General features: G+C 59.1%; 2 protein-coding genes across 2 annotated transcripts; both read left to right on the top strand.

Annotated features, from left to right (window-relative positions):
* The first annotated feature begins 9124 nt into the window (after positions 1-9124).
* LOC100477226 (keratin, type I cytoskeletal 42) lies at positions 9125-14582 on the top strand. The gene is made up of 6 exons (XM_034640779.1): positions 9125-9457; positions 11736-11818; positions 11946-12102; positions 13213-13374; positions 13969-14094; positions 14358-14582. Exons 1-6 carry the CDS (start codon positions 9125-9127, stop codon positions 14580-14582), a joined length of 1086 nt encoding a protein of 361 aa, XP_034496670.1.
* A 3388-nt stretch (positions 14583-17970) lies between these two features.
* On the top strand, positions 17971-23331 carry KRT17 (keratin 17). The gene is made up of 8 exons (XM_034640778.1): positions 17971-18489; positions 19554-19636; positions 20033-20189; positions 21018-21179; positions 21787-21912; positions 22005-22225; positions 22335-22360; positions 23113-23331. The coding sequence occupies exons 1-8, from the start codon at positions 18046-18048 to the stop codon at positions 23205-23207; spliced, it is 1314 nt and encodes a 437-aa protein (XP_034496669.1). The 5' UTR covers positions 17971-18045; the 3' UTR covers positions 23208-23331.
* The last annotated feature ends 568 nt before the right edge of the window (positions 23332-23899 follow it).

Here is a 23899-nt window from a genome sequence, read left to right as displayed (position 1 = left end):
AAGTCGGGAAGGAAAAGACCCCACAGAAAAAAATAGGCAAAGAATAGGGACAGGGATGTCTGGGTGGCTCAGCGGGTTAAGCATCTGCCTTTGGCTCAGGTCATGATCCCACGGTCCTGGGATCAAGCCCCAAGTCATGCTCCCTGCTCAGCGGAGAGCCTGTTCTCCCTCTCCCCCTGCTGCTTCCCCTGCTCATGCGCTCTGTCCAATAAATAAATAAAATCTTTAAAAAACAAAACAAAAACTAAAAAACCAACGGCCTCATGTCCATCACTTACTTTGATATTGTCCACATGCTGCCACTCTGGTCCCTTCTCTCTCCTGCCACCATCTTGTGCAGAAGAGGCTAGAGTATCTTCAAGCAAACCCTTTCTGTCATTTCAGTTCCCTCTGGAAGGAAACTTGGCGGTTATCAAAGTAAGCGGCAGATTTGCCCTTTAGCCCGGTAATCCCACTGCTAGAATAGCCCCCGGGGTGGTATTTGCCAAGTTCACCAGGTCGCATGTTTGGGGATGTTTATTTCACTGCTGTGTGTAGCAGCACAAAATCCGGGTGGCCAGAGAGGTGGCTGGTAGGGACAGGAGTAAATAAATTGTAGCTCATGGTCATGAGGCATTAAACACAATGAGGTGGCTCTCCGAGAGATATGATTAACTGGGAAATGGAGGCATTGATGAGATCCATAATACCCCTTTTATATGATTAAACTCTCTATAAATAGACACATAAAAATAAAATAGAGCACAGCAAAGCCTAGTAGAAGACTCCCTAGAGCTGCAGGACAAAGCCCAGACTTTTCAGCTTGCCTTTCACGGTGCTCTTCCTTTCCAGCCTCGTTCTGGTCATTTCTCTCACTGACATTGCCCTAGGAATGGGCCCAGGGGTTCCCAAAGTAGCTTCCACGGAACCCCAGCCCCACCTGCTCTTCCTGGAAGTGGCTCCCTGGGTGAATAAGTTTGAGAAACACTTAGCACTTTACCCTCTCCTTGGACAGTCACAATGCACATTAGCTTGTTAAGGACTTTGGGAAGTCTGCAGTAAAACAAAAAAACTGACAAGGACGTGCCCTGCCCTGGCCTCCCAGGCTCTCTGCTCACCTATCTCTCATGAGCACCAGCTGGGCCCAGCTCCGGGGCATCAGGGATGAGAACCGCTGCTCTGCTGGGTTGGCTCTGCCCCTTTCCAGTGTTAGGTAGCTCCATTCTCTCCCTTGCACACCCCACCCCAGCCACACTGGCCCCAAAGAGGTGTACCTTGATGATAGTGGGCTCAATCACTAGATCAGATAACCTAGCCCCTACCTCGGCCTAGACTGCCTTTCCTTTTTTTTTTTTTTTAAAGATTTTATTTATTTATTTGATAGAGAGAGAGCCAGCCAGCAAGAGAGGGAACACAGGCAGGGGGAGTGGGAGAGGGAGAAGCAGGCTCTCAGCAGAGGAGCCTGATGTGGGACTCGATCCCAGGACTCTGGGATCACGCCCTGAGCTGAAGGCAGATGCTTAATGACTGAGCCACCCAGGCACCCCTAGAGTGCCTTTCCTGTTCATGGCTGGCTCCTTCCTTTATTTTTATTTTAAAGATTTTTGTTTCTTTGACAGAGAGAGAGAGCACAAGTAGGGGGAGCAGCAAGCAGGGGAGAGGGAGAAGCAGGCTTTGTGCTGAGCAGGGAGCCCAATGCGGGGCTTGATCCCAGGACTCTGGGATCATGACCTGAGCTGAAGGCAGATGCTTAATGACTGAGCCACCCAGGTGCCCCATGGCTGGCTCCTTCCTTAATTCAGCTTCCTGCTAGCATGTCACCCAGAAGAGGCCCTCCTTGGCCCCCTGAAACTCTCCCATCCCTTTGTGTTTCCCTGGAGAACATGTCATTCTCCGGTTTGACGATTGCTCACGTCTCTCCCTGGAATGTCTGCTCCATGAGAGCAAAGAAGTTGTTGTGTTGATCACCATACCCCCGGAGCCGGGGACAAAGGCCGGCATACAGCAGGTGCTCAGCTAAGAGTAGCTGAACAAAGGCATTTCCTTATGAGATCCGTCTTCCTTCTCATTCCTATCGCACCTTCCTGGAAGTGCGGAGGCAGCTGTGGCCTCCCGGGGACCCGCAGAGGCCCAGCCCGCCAGGTGCGTTCCCACCTGTGCCTGGACGATTTCTCCACGTGTCCTGTCTGCCTGCAAAGCCCTGCCCTGGCTTCGAAACCCAGCTCTGTGGTCCCTCCCTGTGAAACTGTCCTGAGCGGCCCGGTCCGGATGAGTCGCTTCCTCCCGCTCCTCCCAAGGTGCTTGTGCATACAAACCTTTACCACCACACAAAAAACACTGCGCCATGATGGGCTGTTTGTGCGTCTGTCTGTCTCTCCATCACCAGACTGCGCTCATCAAGGGCAGGGCTTGGCTGACTCAGTGCGGGATTCTCAGCATCCAGCCCGGTGACTGCCACGCAGTGAATGCCGTCAATGGTGCTGAATGAAGTCCAAGTTTGGGCTCTTACTGCCTGCATCCATTCAGCAAGCGACAACTGGGTGCCTGCTGTGTATACAAAGTGCTGAGTTAGCCTCGTATTGGGCCCGGGCAGGAACAGAGAGTCATCTTTTGGCCATGAAGGATTATAATTCTAGAAAGGGAACAGGCTCACCTCCAAATAATTCTAACACAAGTGAGAGTGGCTAGCACCCGTTGGTGCTACAATGGGCTGGGGGAGGGTATTGGTTGCCTAGTGCTGTAATTACCACAGACTTCGGGGCTTAAAGCAATACCCATTTGTTAGCTTACAGCCCTGGAAGCCAGAGATCCGAAATGGGTCCTACAAGGGGACGGTAGGCTGTGCTCCTTCTGGAGGCTCTAGGGGAGAATCCGTTCCTTGCCTTTTCTGGCTTTGAGAGGCTGCCCACGTTTCTGGCTCATGGCTTCATCCCTCTGACCTTTGCTCCTGTTGTCAAGTTTGCTCTGCCTACCTCTTAGAATGACCCTCGTGATGATAGTGGGCTCAACCAGAGAATCCAGAATGATCTCCCTGTTGCAATTTTTAAAAAACCTTTATACGCACATACTATCTATTTTTTAGAAGATTTTATTTATTTATTATGATAGAAAGAGAGAGAGAGAGACAGAGCAGGGGCAGAGGGAGAGGGAGAAGCAGGCTCCCCGCTGAGCAAGGAGCCCGATGTGGGGCTTGATGTGGGGCTCTGTCCCAGGACCCTGGGATCATGACCTGAGCCAAAGGTAGACCAGATGCTTCACTGACTGTGCCACCCAGGCCCCCCTCCATTGCAAGTTTCTTAACCACATCTGCCAAGTCTCTTTTGCCATGTTCCGTGCATGTTCCCAGGTTCTGGGGATTAGGATGTGGGCATGTTTGGGGTACGTCGTTCTGCCTAGCACAGGGAGGGCAGGATTCTATCCCACCAGCCGGCTTTGGAGTCATTGAACCTTTACGGAGTCCCCGGGGGGAGTGAGCTGCAGTGACATACTACCTGGTTTCAGCCTCACGGAGTTTGTCATGGAAGTCTTGTGGCGTGGCTTTACAGATGAGGGGGGGAAACAGAGGTTGGGAGAAGGGACGTGAGCTGCCCAAGGCTACACAGTCTCCACTGACCTCAGGCCCTTGGACTTGGGCTGCTGATCACAGAAAAAATGTGCCTGACTCTGGGGGTCTGACGATTAGGAGCTCTGGTTCCTCCCTGCCAACACCTTGCTGGGGAAAGCGTGTCCCCCCTGAAATGTTAAATAACAAGCCTCCGGGGCCCCAGGGCCTGAGGCAGGCAGCAGGACGAGGGGGCTGTGACATTTAGCAGAGGGAGCTGGCTTCTGGCTAGCAGGTTGGGGCAGCTTCGGGACAGGCAGACCTTGATGGGGAGGAGTTGGTGGGAGGTTGTGGGGGGGGCACATTATTCCACGGAGCCCAGGCCTCCGCACAGGTGCACTCCTGCTCTGTCCTCCTGAAAGGACAGATAACCTCCCTGCCCAGTGTGGGCCCAACACTGGGATTGAAGGGCCCCTCCACCTCCTCCTACCTGCCTTTTATCCGCCATTCCGTGATTCTCTCTCTCCTGCTCCCCCTTTCCTGCTTTTCTCTCCCTTAGTCCTCCTTCCTTCAGCTTTCCTGCCCTGGGCCTCCTCCTCCTCCCTGGTCCTCCTCCCTCCCCTGGGCCTCGTCCTCCTGCTGCCTGTTTCTTCTCCCCAGTCTTCCTCTGTGGTCCTCCTCCCCTCATCCTCCCTCCCCTGGGCCTCAACATCCATCTCTGTGATCCCTTCTCCACTGGTCCTCCCCATTCTCCTCTCATCTTCTTCCCCTGTTCCGTGCTAAGTGAGGGAAGAAGGAGTCGGGCCATGCTCAGAGCCTCCCTGGGCTCACACTGGGGAGACACAGCCCACAGCCCAAGCGAGCTCCCTGTCTGACAGGGGAGATGTAGCTGCGGCCGTGAGGAAGTGTCCAGTCTGAGCGGAGAAACAAAGCTCTCCCTGGGAGACTGGGCCACACTTACCCCTGGAGGAGATCACTCCAGCGCATTAAAGATTAGGTACAAATGGGTGTGGATTAATAGGGAGCGACTGGCCTCTTGGGTGAAGAGCGGAGTGGGCAGGTGGGGCAGGGCCTGAGCACCCTGGAAGCTCGGGGTCTGGAAGGCGGGAAGGAGCCTGGAGCCCTTTCGGGATCTGACTTCTTTTCCCTCAGACTCTAGGACCCCCTCAGCCAGTTTGCAAGGTAAAGTGGGGAGGGGGTGTGAACCCCAGGCCTGGAAGGGGAACCCATGTATGCTGCTGCCCTCAGGCCAGGCAAGGGAGAGTGGAAAGAGGGAGGGAGAAGAAGAAAGGACAGGGAGGGAGAGTAGGGCAGAGGGAAGTCGGTCCTGTCAGGCTGGAGTCTTCTAGTCCGTGGGAAGCAGCAAGAGCTCCCACACATGCCTCCCTCAGGCCCAGGCCTCCCCAAACTTCCTCTCCACCCATTCCCACTGGTTCCCTGCCCCCCTCTCTTGCCCTGTCTTCCTGCCTGGGTCCCATCTGGGCCCTTCAGGCCTCTGGGTCCTTTCTGGGGAGGGGCCCCGGGCAGCTGCTGTGGCTCTGCCTGGGAAGGGGACGTGTTCTGGGTGCTGTGATGGGTCCAGCCCCGGCTGGTGGTTCCTGGAAACCAGTCAGAGAGAGGTAGCTGAGTCTCCTTGTCCCTGAGGGGAGGGCACCCAGAGACCCCTGGTATGTAAGGGGACACTGGGGGACCCCCGCCTCTGACTCTCCTAACTGGGAGGAGACTCTCAGGGGCCCCGAGAATGTTCCCCATCTCCACAGCCCCTGGAGTGGAGGGTGGGGCTGTCTTTGGAGCTAGACAAAAATCCTCAGTGGGTGGATCTGGGCGGGGTGGTCCTGGGGCCTTGGGTCCTGGGACACAGGCTGAGGAAATGGTAGAGAAAGAGAGGGGGTTCCATCTGAGGGCAGGTATGGCTGGGCCCGGGTACACTTCTGAGGCCATGCTGGCCAGGCAGGGGCCTGTGGGCTCCTCGATGGCCCTGCCTCTCCCATTCCAGGCAAGGTCCCCACAGAGGAGAGGTGCGAAGGTCTCAGTGTCTATGGTACGTGGAGAGGGGCAGACAGGCACCCTAGGCAGGTGTCTGTGGGTCACGTGAAGGTCTTTGGAACCCCTGAAGGATTTGGGGCCCTCTTCTCATCAGTTAAGCCAAGGTCCCAGCGGGGAGCCCATACCCCTGGACTCCTGGGCCTCTCACTTTCCTGACCTCACCAGATATGGACCCTTTTCCTTGGTGGAGAGGGGAGATGGCCAAGTTTCCTATTCTGGTCCCTGTCTCCAGCCCATCACAGCCCAGCCTCCATCTTCTGAAAGATTCAACAAGCCCTAGAGAGCACCTGCTGTGTCCAGGCCATGCCCTGGGTTCTGGATGGGGTGGGTTCTGTCCTCGCGGGTAACAGTTAATGTTTGTGGGGGGAGCTGTGGGAGCCAAGGTCAGCTGGGCTGATGTGGTATGACCTTTGTCAGTATTAATATGCATCTATTTTTTTTTTTTAAGTTTACTTATTTACTTTGAGGCTCGAATCCAATGTGAGGCTCGAACTCATGACCTGGATATCGAGAGACGCATGATCTTCTGACTGAGCCAGCAAGATGCCCCTTAACATGCATTTATGGAACATCAACTGTATACTCTACACTCTGAGCCTGCCATCAACATCACAGGGTGGGTGTGGTTCCAGGGACGCTCTCCCCACACCCTGGTTCTGCTCAAATCTGAGGCAAGGCCTGTCTCTACTCCACCGGTGAGCACACTGGCTTTTCAGCAGCCTCTGGAGAGAAGACCCAGGGCCTGTGGTGTGAATCACGTCTCGGCTGACATGAGGGCATTCCGGGGGACTCTGGGGGTTGTCCCAGCCACTTCCTGGCTTCCTCCTCTGGTCCCCTCCCCCATTGTGCTCGACTCCCAGCCCCCTCTGGGGTTGGAGCTCTTCCTCCTTTTCTTCTCATCTTCCATGTGGGCCAAGCTGCTGACGACTGCAGGGGCTGTGGGTCTGGTGCTTGGCTGCCAGGGGCCTCTCCCTGCTGGGGGTGGAGGACAAGCCCAGGCAGGAGGCGTCATGGCCGAGAGGACCTCTGTGCAGCCCTCCGGCGGGCTCCTGTCAGACCTTCTTCCCTCCTCGCAGCGAGAGTGGGAACTGCTGGGGCCCTGGCTCCAGGCCTGGATCTACTGCTAACGCCGGGCGGCCCCACCTGTTTGCTTGCCCCTCAAGGGCCGTGTGCCTCAGTTTCCTCTCCACACTGCTGGGAAGATGCAGTGAGGGCTGCCTCTGAGCTGTGTAGGAGGAATGTCTGGGTCTTCTGAGGCCAGATACAGTCATGCACTCCAGAGGGCCGGGGAGGCCTTCCTGGGGTCTAACGCTGCCCTGTCACTCAGCATGCAAGGCCTCTCTGGGTTGGGGTGCCCTCGGCGGAGCCACAGACAGTGGATCTCTCTCCAAAGAGCAGAGACAAAGGGCCTGGGAGTCACCAGTGTGGGGAAACAAGCAGTCTGACGTCAGGGATGGGGAGTTTGAGGGGGCCTGATGGGGGTGATTGTAGGTGAGGCCTCGGTGATATTGGAGGGAGGAAGGAATGTTCATAAATTCTCTGTTCCCTGAAAATGGGGCTCAAGACTAAGATCTGGGAGCTTTGGAGGTAAGGTGAGGCCTGAGCTGTGGTCTCTAGGAAGAGGCACTGTGGGGCCCCTGGCTGTGCTCCAGGTTCAGTGTGGAAGGCAGACACCCAGGGAGGCCTGCCTGGAGGGAGCAGCTCAGTCAGCTCCTGGGGGAGAGGGGTCCCTGCTGGAGCCACGGACGGGGAGGGCCTGCCTTGGGTGTTGTTCTGCGAGAGGGTGAGCGGTTGGTGCAGGGCCTGTCTCTGGCCCCCTCAGGTGACCCCGGGTCCTCCCCAAAGACCATCCGGGACGGCCAGAAAGTCCTCCTTGATGTCTCATCTCATGAGAGAACCCTGGTGGTCTGAACTTGCTCCCTCACCTTGGCTTTGAGCCCCCTCGCCATCCTCCCACCCTAGCAACCCTGGGTACCCCCAGAATTCACAGGCAGGGCCTGAGCAGGGTTTGGTTGGGTTTCATCCCCTCTCTCCCAAATAGCTTGCGCTGTCCCCACTTCCCAAGTGAGGAGACATCTTCGCCTGAGAGGCCCCCCTCTTTCTAAGCAGGAAGTCCTTCTCGCAGTCTAGCCTCAGCATCGGCGCTCTGGCCCGCACGGAAAAACTGACTCCCTCCCTGTCCCCGTGTGTGGGCTGAGAGCCTAGGCCACCCACATGGGAGCCAGGTTCGCCCTCCCCTGCCTGTCCCTAGGGACCTGCCCTCCCCTGCCTGTCCCTCGGGCCCTGCCCCCCACCGAAGCTCCCCATTCAGACAGGCCCAGTGCAGACGCCTGCGTACCGGCAGTGCCTAAATCGTTAGCGCCGAGGAGATTAGGCTGTAATCTCTTGTTGGGCGTGGGCGGGTGCCAGCTGCCAGGATGTGGGATGGCACTGCTCCCTCTCCGGGGCAGCCCTTCCCCGGGATGCAGCTCGCTAGCGGAGGCACCCTGCTGCACAGATCCTGTTTCGCCTCCTCCAGGGGGCCCCTGGAGAGTGCCTTCCCTTTGCTCCCCGGGGTCATGAGCAGGAGTGGTCACTGGAACTCTCTGCTTCGTTCTTTCCCCTCTGGTCTCAGACCCCGGACCCCAGCTCCCCGGGGCCCCCATCTCTCCAGACTCCCTCAAAGACCACGGGAGGCAGGAATTACCCCCACTTTACAAATAAGGAAACTGAGGCTTGTGAATTCACTTCCTCTACGGCTTGGATCCAAAGTTCCCTTAGGCCAGGGGCCGTGTCTGTTCCCCTCAGATATCAATCCCCCAGGCCAGGGACTATCTCCTCTTCCACAGACACGGGCTCATCAGCTGGGGGTAGAGGCGGATTCCTCCCCCCGCCCCTCGGCCTGAGGGGCTCTCTCAGGGCTACGCTGTACCTGGAAGAGGGTGTTATCCCAAATCTCTCCACCCTCTCCCTGGGGCCCAGGAATGCTGGTTGGGGGGCCAGACCAGCCTCTGGGCTCCAGGCCTGTGGAGCCTTGTTCCAGGCCCTGTCTGGCTCCCAGGGCTGGGTTCTCCGGACTGCCCCCAAGAATGAGCTCAGCTGCCTAATTGTGGCTGAGGATGGAGGTTCACCCTCCCCCGGGGCTGCAGCTCCAACACCACCTTTGTTTCTGAACAGACAATGGGCTGCTAAGAGGCCACCTGCCCAGGCCAGGAACAGGCAGGGGAGGGGGCCCCAGGGGTTGCACTCGGCATGTCCGGCCTGAGCCCCAGGCCCTGGGCGGCTGGTATAGAGGCAAATTACATGGCTGGGGTTTTGGCTCTGACTTCAAGGGCCGGGGGCCCAGCCCCCCTTTAGCCTGGCTATAAAGAGCAGCCTGGGGTCTCTGTCCAGACCAGACCCTGCTCCTGACCTGTGGACACCATGGCTGCCACCACCACCAGCATCCGCCAGTTCTCCACCTCCGGCTCCGTCAAGGGACTGTGTGTGCCCGGCGGGGGCTTCTCTCGGATGTCCTCTGTTCGTGTTGGGGGCGCCTGCCGGGCCCCCAGCCTCCTGGGAGCCGGCAGCTGTGGCAACATGTCGGTCACCTCGTCCCGCTTCTCGGCGGGCTTCGGGGGCGGCTATGGCGGGGGCTACACCTGCAGCCTGGGCGGGGGCTTCGGCTCCAGTTTCGGGGCGGGCTTCGGCTCCAGCTTGAGCTCCTCAGATGCCCTGCTGGGGGGCAGCGAGAAGGAGACCATGCAAAACCTCAACGACCGCCTGGCCTCCTACCTGGACAAGGTGCGTGCCCTGGAGGAGGCCAACGCCGACCTGGAGGTGAAGATCCACGACTGGTACAAGAAGCAGGGGCCCGGGCCCGCCCGCGACTACAGCCACTTCTTCAAAACCATCGAGGAGCTGCGGAACAAGGTGTGTGGGCCAGGCAGCTCCAGCTCCCTGCCCTGTTCTTGGGCCCTGCTTCAGAGTTGGGATCCCTCCCAACCTTGAACTTTTGGAACATTTCTTCTCTGCCCTGGGTCTCCATCGTTCATTTGTTCACTCATTCATTCACTCTCTCTCACTTGCTGGGGAACCCAGTCCTGTGCCAGTCCCAGGCCCCAGGCCTGGAGAGCATCCCCTGCAGGGAGACTGGAGTTCTCCTTTGTGTGCAGGGGTGTATTTGGGGTGAGCGATGGAGGTGTGGGTGGGGAAGGCTTCGGAACCTTGAAGGTAACAGAGGGCATTCCCGGGGCAGAGAACAGTGTGGGCTAAGACACAGGGGTGGGTGAGTTTGGTGTGGCTCCTGGGAGGTGAGGCTGGATATCTCCTTCTCACTATTCCATTCCCCTCTGGGTCTGGCTGTCTGCCTGTCTCACCTCCTCCAGGCAGCCCTCCTGAATGGGTGGCACTTGCCTTTTATCCCCAGATCTTGGGGTCCCTTCAACACTTTGTGGTTCAGTCTCTGCCCTGTTCACTGTGCTGATTTCACAGAGTCTGGCATATTCTCCCAGCTGGTGTCGTGGTGGGTCCCCCTCACTCTCTTCATAATGGTCACCCTGGGGGTCCCTGAGGGAAGGAGCTAGGTCTTCCTACTCCGACTGGAAGCTTCCAAGGGAAGGCATCTCTCTCAGTTAGTCTGAAGGATAACACAGCATACACCCACACGCTCATGACCTCTAAGAACAGGGCCTTGGCGTTATATGAACATGGCATCTGGGTCCTCTGCACAAGCCTCCCACTGGAGGGAGGAGCTCTGGTGCTGCAGCTGCCAGAGACAGGTGAGAGTTCAAAGAAATGTGGAGATGTTTCGGGGAGGCCGGGCTGGGGCCTGCTCTTTTCTGGTGGAGAAACCAGGTCCGGTGCTGCCCCGTGAGGGGCTTTGCCTGCTCCTCCCGGGACCTCAGCCAGGAAGGGAATTCCTGCACTTGCCCCCTGGAAGCAGAGCTCCTGGGAGTGCCAGATCAGATACTGGGCTCGGGCTGAGCAGTGGGGAACCCAGGGGAGCCCTGGTGAGTCAGCGTGCCTAGCTCTGGGGTCAGCCAGCTGCTCACCACCAGCCCCCAGTGCACCGAGCATTGAGCATCGGGCCTCCGCCCCTCTGAGTCAGTGCAGCCCTCGGGGGGTTTCACAGGGCCTCTTGCTAGGCCCAGCCAGCCTCCTGAGCAGGGAAGGGGGGGGAGGTGGGTCTGTAGGCCATGGAGACCAGGGAAGGGTAACAAACTGGCCCTTGGGCTCGATCTGGAAACAAGGCCTGACCCAGGTCACTTCACAGGGCCCTCAAGGGGGCTCAGAGGCCCAGAATGAGGCTCTTGGGGCAACTTTGGTCTGTTGGGGCTGCCTCCTCTTACTTCTTTCTGCACGTCAGCCCGCAGCCTTAAAAACGTCCAGATTCTTCCTAGCTCGTCAGCCACCTCCAGAGAGGCCTCCTCTCTCCTCGCTCTGGGCAGCGTTTCGGGGCCTCCCTCTCCTCCCATCTACATGGCTCTTGAGTAGAGCCTCTTGGCATTTCTCACAAAAACAACAACAGCAGTAGTCCCAATAACCGACCCTCTGTTCCCACCGGAGCCCCTTCCCTGTTCTTGTTTAAACCTCTCAGATGACCCTTGGGGAAAGAAAACTTTGCTCCAGGTTTCCAGGGCTGGTCATAATCTTATTAATTAATTAATTAGTTGCTTAATTAAACCAATGTTTCCTGGGGGTTGACTGTGGGCCAGGTACTTTGCCCAGGCTAGGGATTCCGGAGAGAATGGTCACAGAGGAGGACTTCTCCCCCTGGAGCACAGAGTTCATTGGAAGAAATAACGAAAGAAGCCACGGGAAAAAATCACAGTTGGGAGAAGTGCTGTGAAAGAGATGGGCAGGGAGGAGGTGTGACTGGAAGGAGGGACCCAGATGGGGAGTCGAGGAGGGCTTCCTGGAGGAGGTGGCAACTGAGACTAGAGGTCGGTTTAGTTGGGGAGAGAGGGTGAGGTCCACGCAGCTTGGGCAGGAGAGGGGTGAATGTGTATAGTTCTCTCTCCTGGCCTCATAGCTACCTGTGCCTGGGCTTTGTGCTCCCACCATTCTGGGCCCTCCAGCAGGGTGCTCAGAGGAGGAGATCACGGGGACCCTCATCACCTCTATTTGGCCCCCTCTCCAAAGGGCTGCAAGGAGGGTGTTGCAGGGCCTTCCCACGGTGCTTGCTCACCTTGCCCACTATGCCCCCCAGATCCTGGCGGCCACCATCGACAACGCCAGCTTGGTGCTGCAGATCGACAATGCCCGCCTGGCAGCCGACGACTTCCGCACCAAGTGAGCCTGGGCTTCCGGGGCCGCCCCCGGGGGCTGCTGGTGGGTCGGGCTCAGCACGCCAGAGCTCTCTGTGTGTCCGCGGGGGTGTCCTGGGGTGCTCCTTGGCTCATGCCTCCACCCCTTCCAGGTACGAGACGGAGCTGAACCTGCGCATGAGCGTGGAGGCCGACACCAACGGGTTGCGCCGGGTGCTGGACGAGCTGACCCTGGCCAGAGCTGACCTGGAGATGCAGATTGAGAACCTCAAGGAGGAGCTGGCCTACCTGAAGAAGAACCATGAGGAGGTGAGGTGGGCCCTGGGGAATGCAGGAGAGACTCCTACAGGGAGCAAGACTGGGACCCCCAAACCCTCCTGGGCCAGGGCCGTGCCCTCAATCCAGCTCCCATCTCTGGTGGGTTCCTGGCCCTGACCCTGGGAGGCCCTCGGAGGGCCCTGCATGAAGCCAAAGATACTTCCCTTGTCCCTCAAGGCACAGTCTGACGAGTGGTGGCAGTTAACTATCTAATGAGCAAATCAGCCTAAGAACATGCATGCTAATTACTCTAATTAATTGTAATAGCGATAGTCATAACAACAACCAAAATCTGCTCAGCACATTAGGAGTGATTCATGGCGATTATCCCGGCTGATACTGACAGCGGCGCTGGGGGCAGGGTGCGCTTTCCTCCCTTTACTGGTAAAGAAACAAGCTCAGAGAGGTTAAGGAATTTATTCAAAGCCGCACAGGTCTGTCCGACCCATAGCCACACCCAGGTATGACGCCACCACTTTGCCACCTCTCCTAGCTCCCTTTTCCAGAGAGTCCCAGGGACCCTAAGGCTCAACTCAAGTATGGGGATCCCAGACCCCGGAGGAAGACTGATGAACGTGTGGTTGCCTTCGCAGCTGACCTCTGGGCTGGCCTGTGCTAGGGGAGCCTAATCTTAGAGTAGCAGGCGCCCAGAAAGTGTTTCCACTTGGCTTTGAGGCTGGTCATAGGGACTGCATCCCCCCAGCAGATTAACATTTCCTAATGAGGTCTGGCTGATACCAACATGGGGCTGCTTTCCCTGTGCCTGTACCATGTGGCTGGTAGTGGGGTTTAAGGCGGGGAGTGAGGCTGTCCTGGCTTATCCCCTGACATGTTGGGGAGTGAGCATCTCTCCTTGCCCAGCGCACATTGGGACTGGGCAAAGTCCATCCCCGAGTGCGCGCTGGGGGAGACGGTCCATAGTCACAGCCCTGCGTGTCTGAGACAAGATCACATCTGCCTCCATCTTCAAGGGGAGGAACCACTGGGATGCCTGTGTCTGTCTGTCTGTCATCTGTATCCTTCTCCCTGAGACAGAGAAGGCAGGCCCCGGGGTCTGTCTCTGGGATGGCCCTGGTGAGCTCCTGTTCTCCTCTTGCCCAGGAAATGAACGCCCTGCGAGGCCAGGTGGGCGGGGACGTCAGCGTGGAGATGGACGCCGCTCCCGGCGTGGACCTGAGCCGCATCCTGAATGAGATGCGAGACCAGTATGAGAAGATGGCGGAGAAGAACCGCAAGGACGCCGAGGACTGGTTCTTCAGCAAGGTGGGTGGCCGTGCGTGAGCAAGTGTGCACACGTGTGCATACATGTGCTGGCTGTCGGGTAGGGGCTGGAAAACTTGTAGATCCACAGCCTGTCTCAGCTGGAAGGACCTTTGGAAACCAGTTGGACCCACTGCTCATGTCTAGATGCAGAATGGGAGGCTCAGCGAGGCCTCAAGCTCACACAAGCCACACGGTGGCTCGGGGAACAGATCCAGATCTCGTCATCTCTGTCTAGGATTTCTCCCAGCACTTTGTAGGGGTGTGTGTGTGTGTGTGTGTGTATGACTAACTCATGCCCGTAGTAGACACACACTGAGCAGCTGCAGTGCCCAGGACTGGAACAGGCACAGAGTAAAACCTAGTCCCCGTCTTTGAGCAGCGGTTAGTAGGAGGGTCTAATGCAAAGCAAGGTGCATCTGCTCAGTGCCAGGTGGGCACAGACGGTGTCCGTGTGCACGTGTGTCTGCAGCCCCACAGAGGCCAGGGAGAGGTGGGGGGGGCGGGTCTGGGAAGTCAGGGCTCAGGGGTGGATCCTGTCCTCTGCCCCCCCTCTGCAAGCCTTCTCAAGTCCCGGTCACCCACTCTGCCTTTCAGACAGAGGAGCTGAACAGGGAGGTGGCCACCAACACCGAGGCTCTGCAGAGCAGCAGAACGGAGATCACGGAGCTCCGGCGCTCCGTGCAGAACCTGGAGATTGAGCTGCAGTCCCAGCTCAGCATGGTGGGGCCCCACACGCCCTCCCTGGCCTGTACCCGTCACTCCAGCATGAGCCCAGCCTCGCAGATTCCCACTCGGAGAACCCGAATTCCCCACCCAGGTTGTCAGTCCACACTCAGTGACAGGGGCCCCTCTGTGCGCCCGTTACTGCCCCCTGGCACTGGCAGCACCCACCACCCCATCCAGGGGGGTCTCCCATCTGGGTCCCTGCCCTGGAGAAGGGTCCCAGCTTGGTCTCACCCAGCCACCTCTACTTTGGCCCGCAGAAAGCTTCGCTGGAGGGCAGCTTGGCGGAGACCGAGGCCCGCTATGGGGCCCAGCTGGCCCAGTTACAGGGGCTCATCAGCAGCATTGAGCAGCAGCTGTGTGAGCTCCGCTGTGACATGGAACGCCAGAACCAGGAGTACCAGGTCCTGCTGGACGTGAAGACGCGGCTGGAGCAGGAGATTGCCACCTACCGCCGCCTGCTGGAGGGCGAGGATGCCCAGTGAGCGGGGGGCACGGGGGGCACATGCTTGTTTCGGCTGGGGCCACGGCATCCGGGCAGGGAAGTTTGTGCTGAGGGGACAGCCCTGGCAAAGGCCGGGAGTGCGGAGGTTTGCGGGAGGTGAAACTGAGAACACTGGCAGGGGCCCCACTGTGGAGGAGTGTTGAAGACCAAATGAAAGCATCTGGACTAGATCGTGTGGGAAGTGGGGAGCCATGGAGGGCTTTTGCACGGAGGAGTGGTACTATCATCAAGATGTCTCAGAACATTCACTCTGGCTGCATGGGGAGAAATGCATCAAGGGGCCCCGATGGGGTTTGGGAGACCGGTCGGGAGGCCAGAGCAGGGAGTCAGGCCAGAGGAGCCCTCCTGTGAGGCAGGGGTGGAGGACCGGGAAAGGAAGGTGGTGTGAGAAGAGGATGTGCTGTAGTTAGAAGCAGCCGGGCTAGTTGCCCGAACGTGGGGGCGAGCGTGGATGGCAGGTGGGACGCGATACATGGTGAGTGAGCACACGGATGACCCTGGGTTTCTGGTTCTGATGACTGCGTGGCTGGTGACACCATTACCTGGGATGAGAGGAAGAGTGGGTGGCTGGTGATCTGGTTTGGAGCTGGGAGGGCAGATCAGGGTCCTGCTGGAAAGTGGCTGAGAGTGTCCTGGAGTCACCACGCTAAGTCACGCATTCCAGCTTTTTGCTCCCTGACGATAGTGCGGTCCACCTAGGGTCTAACCACAGTCTCTCAAGTTTTAAGAGAGTCTATTTGTTGGGCCCTTTGGGATATGGAAAAACCTCTTGCTCAGCTTCTTGTAAATCCCTGGTTAGCCACAAAGTGCCTCTGGGCCCTCTTTCGGGGTGTCCCCTTTCTTTTGTCCTGCCTGCTGGGCCTCTGGCCTTTGACCCTTGTGGTTGCTAATCCTTTCCGTGTATTCTCAGCTGTGATTTCTCCTTGGGACCTCTCTCCCCTCGCCCCAGGCCTCCCCTGCTGCTCCTCCTCCAGGGGGCCGGGCTCTGTGCCGGCACCCCTGCACTGACAGGCCCCCCCTCTCCCTCCCTGCAGCCTGGCCACCCAGTACTCCTCTTCCCTGATCTCACAGCCCACCCGGGAAGGTAAGAGCCTGTCCCATCTGGCCTGGAGGGAGTGGGGAGATGCCGAGGACCCTTCTGTGGGGGAGACTGGGGGATGGACTCTGGCCTGAGGTTCCCTGTGTCCCCTCCTCCACGGCCCGCAGCCACCGTGACCACCCGCCAGGTGCGCACCATCATGGAAGAAGTCCAGGATGGCAAGGTGGTCTCCTCCCGAGAGCAGGTGCACCGCTCCACTCACTGAGGCCCCTTTCGGCCTGTGACAGCCCAGCCTCGAGGGTCACGGGGCAGCCAACGCCTTGGGCTCCCAGCATGCTACCGCCATGCCCCGAGTGCCCATCTGGGCTACCACCCAAGAGCTGTTGCCTTTCTGTGTCTGTTTCCTGCAGCCCCTCCCCGAGGGGGCCTCCTGGGATTGCTCCAGTGACTGCTATTAAAGCTTTGCCTGAAGTTCCATGCCTCGTGTGATCTGGTCTGGTCATTGGCGTAGGCCAGCATGTGCTGAAGGACTGGGGGAGGAGGACGGTTTGTGGAGTGTTTGGACGTCACTCGTCACCTGCCAGTGTGTTCTGCCCCCCTCATCCAAGGCTCCAGGGAGGGCCAGAGAGAAGAAGGCAGCAGAGCGAGGGCAGAGGGATGGGAGAGCCCGTCAAGCTGGGAAAGTTTCTAAGAATCAGCCTGTGGGTCCCCGTGGGTCCCCATGGGCTGGTCCCTAGAAGGGCCCCATAGACTTCCTGGGGGAGCCACGCCTGTTGCTGGGAACTCCCTGCCTCAGCCTGGGGCAGGTCTGAGTTCAAGATCAGAGGGAGGGGGGCTGGGCAGGGGTTTTTCCAAAGATGTGGTCCAAGGTGTTGATGGATGAGAGGGGGTGGGAGCGGCAGAGCCAGCCTCGGAAACCAGCTCGGCCACGCTCAGGGTGTATGTGGGGTGGGGTGGCCGCTGTGTGTGTGAGCGTGGGGGGCATCCTGTTTGCTTTGGTGGCTTGGCAGCTGCTGGGCTGTTGGGGAATCTCTCTCAGCTGCTGGCAGGTGCTGTCTGGGCCTGTCCGGGAAGTGGAAGCCATCGGCAGCCTGAGACATGACCACATTCCATCCAGCAGGCCCGCGGGGACCCTGGGACCCAGGGCCAGGCTGGGAGTGGTGGGCAGGGCAGGGCGCAGCTGTGGGTGGCACAGGGCTCATCTTGAGGGGCTCCGTCAGGGGCCTGGGGTGGGCCTCTGGGGGAGGCTTCAGGGGAGGAGACCGGCTGGGGGTTCTCAGGAAGACCCTCAGGTCGTGTCCTTTACATTTCCAGCTGGCTGGGACTTGCCCCTCGCCTCACCCTGAGGCTTCTTTGGGCACAAGAGGGATAAGAAGGGTGGCAGGCAACATGGCCCTTGCCTTTTTCCAGTCCCCTTTTACTAGGATGCTCTCCTCCCAGTTTGCCGTGTCCCCATCTACAACCATACTCTTCTTTGTCCACCCTGGCCCAGGACTCTCCCCTGCAGCAGGGTGGTGGGGAAAGGTTAGAGGAGGAGGCTGGGTCAACGGGATTTCCAGGAATAGGGGCAGTGTCAGGAAGCTGGGCGGATGGAATCCTAGCTCCTGGAGTGTTTCGCTGGTGTCAGGGCTCTGCAGAGGGCGGGGCAGTGTGCCGGGCCCCTGGGGGAGTGAGGGGTGCTGTGGCATAGCGGGGGGTGAAGGATGCAGCAGCCCTGCTAGCCCAGTTCTGCGGTTAGGTGGGGGCAGTGGGGCACTCTCCCTCTCCAAGCCCCAGTTTCCTTATCTGTGAAATGGGGTGGTAACCTGAGAGGCACCGTATTGTGTGGTGAGCCCAGCGGGCTGAGGTCCAGTTTCCAAGGCGGGACAGGCTCTCGGTCCTCACTGTCTCCCCGGCCGCCAGCCCAGCGCGTGCGGTGGAGGAGAGTGGCCTCAGGCTGGGGGCTGCCTGGTTCCCCAACCGGTTTCCCCACCAGACACAGGGGCCAGGTGGGCTGGGCTGGGCTGGCAACTGCCTGGGAGGGCCTGGGGACGGTGACGTCCTGCCTCTCCTCTTCTCCGTATTAGGTCATGGGAAAGCATAGCTGGAGGGCCTGCCTGAATCACAGGTGACAGGCCTGAGACCAGAGACACGTACCCGAGCATGCAGACACCCAGCACCAGGGTTCGGAGAAGGGAGGCAAAGGCCCCATGGTGGGAGGGGAGGGGGCCCACAGCCACCTGGGAGCTGGCGGGTCGCCAGCGGTGATGAAAGCTCAGGGGAATGGAAACAGAGGAGCGAGCCTGTTGTAATCGCTACGCCCACCTGGCGGCCTATAAAGGAGGCCGGCGAGCGTCAGCGGCAACTCGCACCTTGGGCCTTTCTCCTCTCTCGCCCTCCCGCTCTGTGCCCGCCACCTGCCGCCATGACCACCACCATCCGCCAGTTCACCTCCTCTAGCTCCATCAAGGGCTCCTCCGGCCTGGGGGGCGGCCTGGGGGGCGGCTCGTCCCGCACCTCCTGCCGGCTGTCTGGCAGCCTGGGCGCCGGCTCCTGCAGGCTGGGGTCGGCCGGGGGCCTGGGCAGTGCCCTCGGGGGCGGCAGCTACTCCAGCTGCTACAGCTTCGGCTCTGGCAGCGGTTACGGCGGCGGCTTTGGGGCTGTCGAAGGGCTGCTGGCGGGCGGGGAGAAGGCCACCATGCAAAACCTCAACGACCGCCTGGCCTCCTACCTGGACAAGGTGCGCGCCCTGGAGGAGGCCAACACCGAGCTGGAGGTGAAGATCCGGGACTGGTACCAGAGGCAGGCCCCGGGGCCTGCCCGCGACTACAGCCACTACTACCAGACTATCGAGGACCTGAAGAACAAGGTGGGGCCTGCTGGTGGGACAGGGCCTGGGGGGCAGCGGGCGTGACTTCTTCTCTCCCATCCCCTCCCCTTGATCGTGGCCTGGAGTCAGCCTAGGTGGCTGCCATAGGGTCTCAGGGAGCCAAGGACAGCGTGGCTCTGGCTGGGTTGGCCTCTGGGAGCCCACCTTGAAGCCACTGTGTGGCCCACATTCCCCTTTTGGGGGGGCAGCAGCTGGGCCAGGGACAAGCAGGCCTCATGGAGCTCCTTTGAGCCTCAGTTTCCTCATCATGGGGCTTGTTGCCACCCCCTCATGTAATTGTAGGATAAGACGAGTGGGTGCACGTAGAGGCTGGGCCCATGGGGCTGCCAAGTATGTGGGTACATCTCTTCTTGAAGCAAGAGGGGCATTTGGGGGTGATGGTGGCCTGAGGAGTCTAGTGAGTTCCTGATGGCACCTGCTGGGAGGAGGTGGAGAGAGGGGGCGGGACCTCAGGAAAGCCTCTGTGTGCCTTATTTGGGGATTTTTGTGGCTTCCCCATCCCTCCCACTGCCTCCTCAAGAATGGGGCTTCGCACACTTCCAAGGGCAGAGCTGCTGGCTGGAGTCTGGGCTAGGGCCTAGCAGGTGTCATGACTTCTGATTTGGAATATTCTTTGGCGAGGGGTCCTGTAGGGTCCCTTCTGGAGGAGCCTCTCGGGCACCATCCATCTCCCCACCTGTAAAATGATGGGGTTGTCCACCTCCCCTTCTCTGTCTGGGATTCTGGGACAACTTATGCCCCGGGGCCCTTTCTTCTCTTCCTAGCTGGGCACTCCCAGCTGGCTGCCTGCTCTAGTTGAGGGGTCCATGGGGGGGGGAGGCAGGCCCTGGGGAAGAAGAGGCAAGTTTTGGCCCATCGGACTCCCGCTGGCCCCACCTCTGCCAGCAATTATTGCCGGTAAAGGTGAGAGGCTGGGCAGGAAAGGAGCCTTCCCGGAGAAGGCAGCCACATCCTGGCCTCCAGGCAGGAAGATCCATCTCATAACCCTGGTCCGGGAGGAGCTCCTCCCTACCAATGACCTTACCGCTCTCCCGTCTCCCCAGATCCTCACGGCCACTGTGGACAACGCCAACATCCTCCTGCAGATTGACAATGCCCGCCTGGCCGCGGATGACTTCCGGACCAAGTGAGCCGAGCCCGTGGGCTGGGGTTACTGGGGCACCCCTCCCCACCCCAGGACCACGTTGCTGTGGCAAGGGCTAGGAGCTAGGGCTGGGGGAGTCCTCCTCTTAGTCATGGATGTGGCAAATGCAGCAGATTCTGAAGGTCACTGGGCTTAAGCAGGGAGGGGGAGGGGAGGCCAGAGGCAGAGGAGAGAGCAGCAGGAAGCTGGCTGGGGGTGGGGCTCTGCCCTGGGAGGTCCCAGGGCCCCAGGGCTGCAATTTGCTTCCTTTCCACAGCCCACCCCCCGCCCCCCATCAACCCTCACAAGCTCTTAGAGCCCTGGCAGGGGCCGGGTGCTGGCCAGGACATGGACCCGCATGTCCAAGCATCAGGACAAAGTCTCTGGTTCCTTGTGCAGGTTTGAGACGGAGCAGGCCCTGCGGGTGAGTGTGGAGGCCGACACCAACGGGCTGCGCCGGGTGCTGGATGAGCTGACCCTGGCCAGAGCCGACCTGGAGATGCAGATCGAGAACCTCAAAGAGGAGCTGGCCTACCTGAAGAAGAACCACGAGGAGGTGAGGCGGTGGGGCAGCAGGCCAGAGAGGCTGCGGAGCGGGTGGCGGGGCTCTGGGGCTGAGGCCGTGGGAAGAGCACAGAGCAGGTGCTCCAGGGTTGGTGGCCTTACAGGGCTGCCCTGTATGTGGGACCCTGGTCCCCATGCAGTGTGGCCTCCTCCATGTACCACCTTGCTGCCCTGCGTCTGACCCTCCCAGGGTCTGCAGAGGCCTCCTCTGCCCATCTTCATGAGGACAAGTGATAAGTGAGGGGGTCTCTTTGTTCCGGCTCAAACCTTTGAACCTGGACCCTATGTGGAAGTTTGGGAATTAGAGGGGATATTTTATTTTATTTATTATTTTATTTTATTTTTTATTTTTTTAAAGATTTTATTTATTTATTTGACAGAGACAGCCAGCAAGAGAGGGAACACAAGCAGGGGGAGTGGGAGAGGAAGAAGCAGGCTCCCAGCTGAAGAGCCTGATGTGGGGCTAGATTCTAGAACGCTGGGATCACGCCCTGAGCCGAAGGCAGACGCTTAAGGACTGTGCCACCCAGGCGCCCCTAGAGGGGATATTTTAGGGGTACAGGCCTAAGAATTAGATTTTATGTTTGGAGAGCCCTCGATCTAATGGGGGTGACATAGAACCTGTCCTCAGGGAACCCCCAGTCTGATGGTGGAGGCAGAGCCCACACAGAGCAGATGAACAAGAGTCAACAGGAGGGGCGGAGGGTAGAGGACAGGCAGAGTGAAGGAGGGCTCCTTGGGAGGGGTTAGCCTGGGAAGGGTTGGAAGTAAGAGATAGGACAGGCCCGAATGCCCATGCCCACAACCCCCTCCCCCGCAGGAGATGAACGCCCTGCGAGGCCAGGTGGGCGGTGAGATCAACGTGGAGATGGATGCCGCCCCCGGCGTGGACCTGAGCCGCATTCTGTCTGAGATGCGCGACCAGTATGAGAAGATGGCGGAGAAGAACCGCAAGGATGCCGAGGACTGGTTCTTCAGCAAGGTGGGGACTGCTGCAGGCCAGCGGCCTCTCCCAGGGGGTGGGGGGCAAGGACTGAGTCCCAACGGATGCCCAGTACCTGGTGTCTTGGGGTGCCCTATCCTCAGTGAGCCACATGGACCTCAGAGGATCACCATTGCATCCATAGGCCAGGAGCCTGGCCAAAGCTGGGATCTGGGGGTGGGTGGAGAGCCCCCTCAGGAATAAAGCCAGAAGGTAAAGACCCCAAGAGCTTCCACCTCTCTAAGAGGTCGGGAACTGGCACCAGAGGACTGGTTGATATCTTGGCTGGTCCTCAAGCTGTCCATTCTAGTGCCTTCTACTTGGAGGGACTAAAGATAAAGCTTCACATCATTTCAAAGGTTTCTGGGCTTTGGGAAGTGGGATGCTGGTGAGAAGGCACTGCTCCCACAGTCAGGTCTGGGAGGAGGCCTGAGAAGCCCGGGGGACGTCAGGAAGGTGACCATGTCCAGGGGGGTTATGGGGAATGAGAAGAGCCCCAGGTGCCTGTCTGGGCACAGAATGGGCCCAGGGCTGAGCATATGGGGGTCGTCTGCCTTGGAGAAGGGATTCCCAGCTAATGCTGCACTACCCTGTGTCCTGTCCGCAGACAGAGGAGCTGAACCGTGAGGTGGCCACCAACAGCGAACTGGTGCAGAGTGGCAAGAGCGAGATCTCCGAGCTCCGGCGCACGGTGCAGGCCTTGGAGATTGAGCTGCAGTCCCAGCTCAGCATGGTAGGGGGGCTGCCAGGCCTGGGGTGCACCTGGGACCCTGGAGGGGGCGCTGATCGCTCTCGCGGACCCCTGATCCTCCTGCCTTCTTGCAGAAAGCATCCCTGGAGGGTAGCCTGGCTGAGACAGAGAACCGCTACTGCGTGCAGCTGTCCCAGATCCAGGGGCTGATCGGGGGCGTGGAGGAGCAGCTGGCCCAGCTCCGCTGCGAGATGGAGCAGCAGAACCAGGAGTACAAGATCCTGCTGGACGTGAAGACGCGGCTGGAGCAGGAGATCGCCACCTACCGCCGCCTGTTGGAGGGCGAGGACGCCCAGTGAGTTGGGGGCCAGGGGCCAGGACTGGGGGCCTGGGCTGGGGGTGGAGCTCTCAGACCCAAATCTAATCTCTTCTCTGTCTCTCTCTCTCTCTTTTTTTTCCCCCAGCCTGACCCAGTACAAGCCCAAAGAACGTAAGGATCTTGGTAGCTGAGGGTGGGGGTGCACGGGGCAGGCAATATTGCTGGGAAGGGTCCCCAGGATCTCCAGAAAATGATGCCTGATCCCCAGCAGGGGTGGGGGAAAGGACCTGTTAGGGCTCAGGGTTGATGCTCAGGGGAATCAGATGAGGGGCAGGGCAGAGAGATGGTCCTTACCCTAGAGATCCTAGTCTGATGAGAGACATGGTCCTAGCTCTGGAGACCCTCTTCTGATGGGCAGATTAGGGACATGGTCTCACGGGGTCTTTGTTCTTGAGACCCTACAGATGCGCAAATGCAGTCCTGTTCCTGGGATCTCTAGTCTGATGGGAAGGGGACGTGGTCCTTGTCCTCCAGATCTGTCTGATGGGGAAAATAAGATTGTGGCCCTGGGTATCTAGTCTAATGGGAGTGATGCGGATCTGGTTCTTGTCTTCGAGATCCCAGTCTGGTGATGGGGGAGACAGGAGACAGACTCCACTGGGCAGTGCCCAGTCTTGCAGAAGGCCACAGTGGGTCAGAATCAAACCAGCCATCTGGGAGGCTGGACTCATACAGGGGCATAGGGATGGCATGGAAGTGGGAGTGGCAAGAGCAGGAGGGACACACGTCTGGATGTGATATTGAGAGGCGAGCAGAGGCGTAGACAGCAAGCGGCTGTGGGGAAGAGAGCTGGCTCCACTCAGGGGGTGGGAGGCTGAGCCAGGATCTCTCGGCCCCTGCCCACCTCTGACTGTCTCCGGCAGCCGTGACCACCCGCCAGGTGCGCACCATTGTGGAAGAGGTCCAGGACGGCAAAGTCATCTCCTCCCGCGAGCAGGTCCACCAGACCACCCGCTGAGAACTCTGCTCCCCCTGGCCAGCTACCCAGAGTTCCCCACAGAGATCCCCCTGCAGCCTCAGCTCCTGGCTTCGGTCCCTTTCCCGTACCCCTCTGCCTGACCAATAAAGCTTGTTGATTCAGATATGGAGTGTGTTCTGATTGTGGCCACGGAGGTGGGCCCTAGAGAGCAATGGGTGAACTAGGGGAAACGATGGTAGGGGAGGAGTCTGTGGACACCCACTATTGTTGACTTGGAGGTCAAGGGTCATCTAGGATCCTGGTAAAGAGTAGGTCTGGGCACAGCTTGAGCTTGGGGAGTCAGTTTGTATCCCCAAAGGGTCAGCGATCCTTGGGGGGTGGTCCAGGCAGTGCCAGACCCAGGGTGGGGCTGGCATACCTGGGAAGGTCTCAGGTGACGTCTTCTTGCCCTGTAAGTAGGTCCATGACCTTGGGCAGTGGCTTCGCCTCGCCGAGCTTCATTTTCTCATCCATAAATGGCCGAGGAGATGTCGTGGGAGCCAGAGTCCTAAAGGATGACGCATCCGGTCAATGGCTGCTGAGGTCCTGAGGGACATGACCTTCTTCAAGAGGGGGCCAGGGGTGGGCGAGGATGGGAGACAGGATCCTGCTGGAAGAGGCACTAGCATAGGGAAGGTGGGGAGGCAGCCTGGGTGGTTAGGGCCCATGTTCCTTTGTGAGTCTCAGGAACC

Source organism: Ailuropoda melanoleuca, chromosome 13 (genome assembly GCF_002007445.2).
Source record: "Ailuropoda melanoleuca isolate Jingjing chromosome 13, ASM200744v2, whole genome shotgun sequence".
Taxonomy (NCBI): Eukaryota; Metazoa; Chordata; class Mammalia; order Carnivora; family Ursidae; genus Ailuropoda; species Ailuropoda melanoleuca.
This window is presented reverse-complemented; position numbering and strand designations above follow the sequence as displayed.